The sequence below is a fragment of the Octopus bimaculoides genome, chromosome 2, assembly GCF_001194135.2.
Source record: "Octopus bimaculoides isolate UCB-OBI-ISO-001 chromosome 2, ASM119413v2, whole genome shotgun sequence".
Taxonomy (NCBI): Eukaryota; Metazoa; Mollusca; class Cephalopoda; order Octopoda; family Octopodidae; genus Octopus; species Octopus bimaculoides.
This window is the reverse complement of record NC_068982.1, coordinates 11,383,975-11,387,191: the sequence shown is the minus strand read 5'-3', so window position 1 is coordinate 11,387,191 and position 3,217 is coordinate 11,383,975. Positions and strand designations below refer to the sequence as shown.

At 29.9% G+C, this 3,217-nt stretch overlaps 1 protein-coding gene across 1 annotated transcript in view; it reads left to right on the top strand.

The window, feature by feature from the left end:
- LOC106871845 (AT-rich interactive domain-containing protein 5B) overlaps positions 1–3,217 on the top strand; it is a 156,648-nt gene that overhangs the window by 8,504 nt on the left and 144,927 nt on the right. Inside the window, exon 4 of the mRNA XM_052965954.1 lies at positions 10–261. Coding sequence (XP_052821914.1) covers positions 10–261 — 252 coding nt within the window. The remainder of the gene's footprint in view (positions 1–9; positions 262–3,217) is intronic.

Sequence of the window (3,217 nt, the reverse complement as noted above, 5' to 3'; positions counted from 1 at the left end):
TAAATATAGTTTGTCGGGTCGCCTTGTGGTAAACATGGATCTTACATATTTTACAAGGCTTTTAAATATTTCAAGGAAGGCCAAACAAAGATTCTTTCTCCTGGAGAATTTTTCTTTCTCAAATTATTGCGTGATGGACCATTGTGTATTGGTGAAATTCAACTCTTGTGGCAGGATGTTCATAAGCAGAATTTATCAAGCTTACGTCTCTATTTCCTTCCTAAAGATACTCCTATAGGAGAACTCCCTTCACATGGCCAGGTAAGAATTTTAGTCAATAATTGATTTTATCTTTGAGAAAAAAAAAACAACAACAAAACTTTACATATGTTCATTTATTTTTTTCCACAAACTAATATTTTTGTTTTGTTTTATTTCATTTGCTTCTTCATATGAATATATTTTCTTATGAATCGGTTAAATGATATTGGATGGAGTTTGTTTACACATAGCAGGATTGCTTTTTCTCTTTTTGTTTTTTTTTGTTTATATTTTTTTTAAAAATCACCTGTTTTCATAGTCAAGCCCAACACTTGATTGATATTGTTTCTTCTACGACCAATTGCTGTGTGAAAAATTGTTTTTCAAACACTAACTTAAAGAGATCGCGTTTTTCAAAACCTTTATTGATTCATTTCTCTGCTTATGTTGATAAATCATGGCCTGTTGATTGACGTTTTATTTTATAGAAGAAAGCTTTTAGTCAGCTGTCGTTGTTATCTCACTTTTTGTTCTCAAGGTGAGCATCCAGTATTATATAAAAATTAGTTTTTCACAAGCTTACTGTTAGATCAAGTTTTATATCTCCAGTTTTTCAGTCACTTAGTCCCAAATGGGTGTTGTACTTCGTGACTTTTTTAAGTTATCATATACATTATTATTCCTCAGCAGCATGAACAAATATTCTGCTTTATTGCGTAACAAGATTTCTTTTTGAAAAGAAAAAAAAACTATCTCTGTTATTTTTGTTTGATAGCTGCCTTTATCGTTGATTTTTTATTGATTATCTTATTCTACCAGGAGATTTATTTTCATGTTTTATCAGAATTATTTATCGATAAAATATAATTTTTTTCTTTCGATTTTAAATATGATTTAGAAATCATTCGCTTTAAATATTTCTTTAACAGAAATCATTAGATTTCTTACAAATATATCAACGTACTTCAGTAAAAAAAATAAATTTTGTATAAACACTTTATTAAACTTTTCAAAATTTAATTTGGAACCATTTCACGGATCGTGGATTGAATAAGAAATCAATTGAAACATTTTGAAAAACGAAATCGTTCATTTTTATTCTTCATATTTCATTTAAAAAAATAAAATTGATATCGAGGAAAATAATTTTTCATTAATAGTAAAGTGAAACTGAAAATTGATACCCAGTGAATACATAGAAACAATATTAGTAGCATGAATTTTTTAAATAAGAATTTCATTTGAAATCCACCAAGTTCTAGGGTTAATAATACTATCGTGAAAAATCTTAATTCGTCCTCCCTCTCCCCTTAATTGGTACAGACCTGCCTCCCCTTTACACAGCTTTCGCCTGCTGCTGTTTAGTTTCCTATCAAAGTTGGTGTATGTAGGTAGAGCTGGAAGCCAACAACTTCACATAGCTTCTATTTCTAATATATTTATGTATATGGGTTTCTTTTCTCCTCCTCCTTTTTCTCTTTTTCCCACCCTCTTTCTCTCTTCACTACTCTTTTCTTTCTATCTAAATATGTATTTAAAGCTGCCGTTTGTGTATTTAGTCAAGACGATTCTTTCTCTCCCCCTTCACCTCTTCTCTTTCTCTCTCTCTCTTTCCTTTAACCCCCCCTCCCCTCTATCTCTAAACTGCTTAGGTTTTATAAGTCTGATAAATCGATTAGTGTAGCAATGTTTGTTTCGCTTTTGGAGTTAAGGATTATCTCTAATTATTTTCTAAATAATAAAAACATGTTGTGTCTATAAAATTGTATATATATATATATACATATATATATTAAGTTTTTGTCCTTCACATTTTATTTTTCTAATCTTAATATATAATATGTATATATTATATCTTATGATTAGAACAATAATTATCTCATATTTCCCTTTGTTTGATATAAATAAATCATAAATAGTGTATCTTTGATAAATTTCATTCTTAATTTTATTTCGTTGTATTACATCGTTAATATTTTTTTTAAAGAAAAAGCACTTGTTTTTGCTTTAAAAATGTTTATTATCGTTTTGTAATATTTCTTATATAAAATTTATTACAAAATCATAGTTTACGTGCAGTAAATTAAATCTAGTATTAAAATTGAATGAATTTGTCGTGTTTTTAAGACTTTTTAATCAAACGTGCTTTAATGAAAGCAAAAACAGTCGGTTATAGTTTCGACAATTAATTAACGGTTTCGAATCGCGATAATGTTCCCGCCTAATGGGTCCACCTCCTACAGGAGGTAGGGGGTTAATATGAAATAGTATCCCTTGATTGTGTATAGCATGTTTCCTGAAAGTAGTAACCACCGAAAACGGTCGGCACTGCTTGTGAACCTAAACGGGATAGCCACCTCTTTGCGCTATATTTAAATTTTCAAATATACCAAGCAGTTATTACTGTTATTTTGCAAGTCAAAAAAGAAAATAATAATAATAATTGCAGGCAACTTGCATCTTCTGTTGAACGTTTCAAATGTATCTAATTTGTTGTAACCGAACACTTGTTGGACTTGCTCTACTGACTGACAGCCCTGTTATGCATTTCTGAATGGGGTGTTAACTTAGTCGATTAACCTTCACCACTGATTCTCCAGCCTGCTTTTTTCGAACGATGGCAATTTTATCTGGACACTCGAACTGCTTGCTTGACAAAACATTAAACTAGCTGCTGTTGAAAGAAGGAAGAATTGAGAAATGCATGTTTCAACGGGTTCTCTATTCTGACAGCTTTCTGACTCCTCCTTCTTCCTCATCAGTATATTTATTACAATTTCGTTGTTCATTTGACATGTTCTAATAAATATTTTTCTGTGGAAGAAAGGAACATGCTTAAATTAATTTTAAGCGCTTTCCACATCATCTTAGAATATGAATTGCGTAATCGCGTGTGTGTTAATACTGTTTATATGGGAAAGTACTGTTTACGTGTAAGGGTTGTTTACATGTGTGTATATGGGAATTGTTTATATAATATATATACTTATATATATATATATATATATATATATAT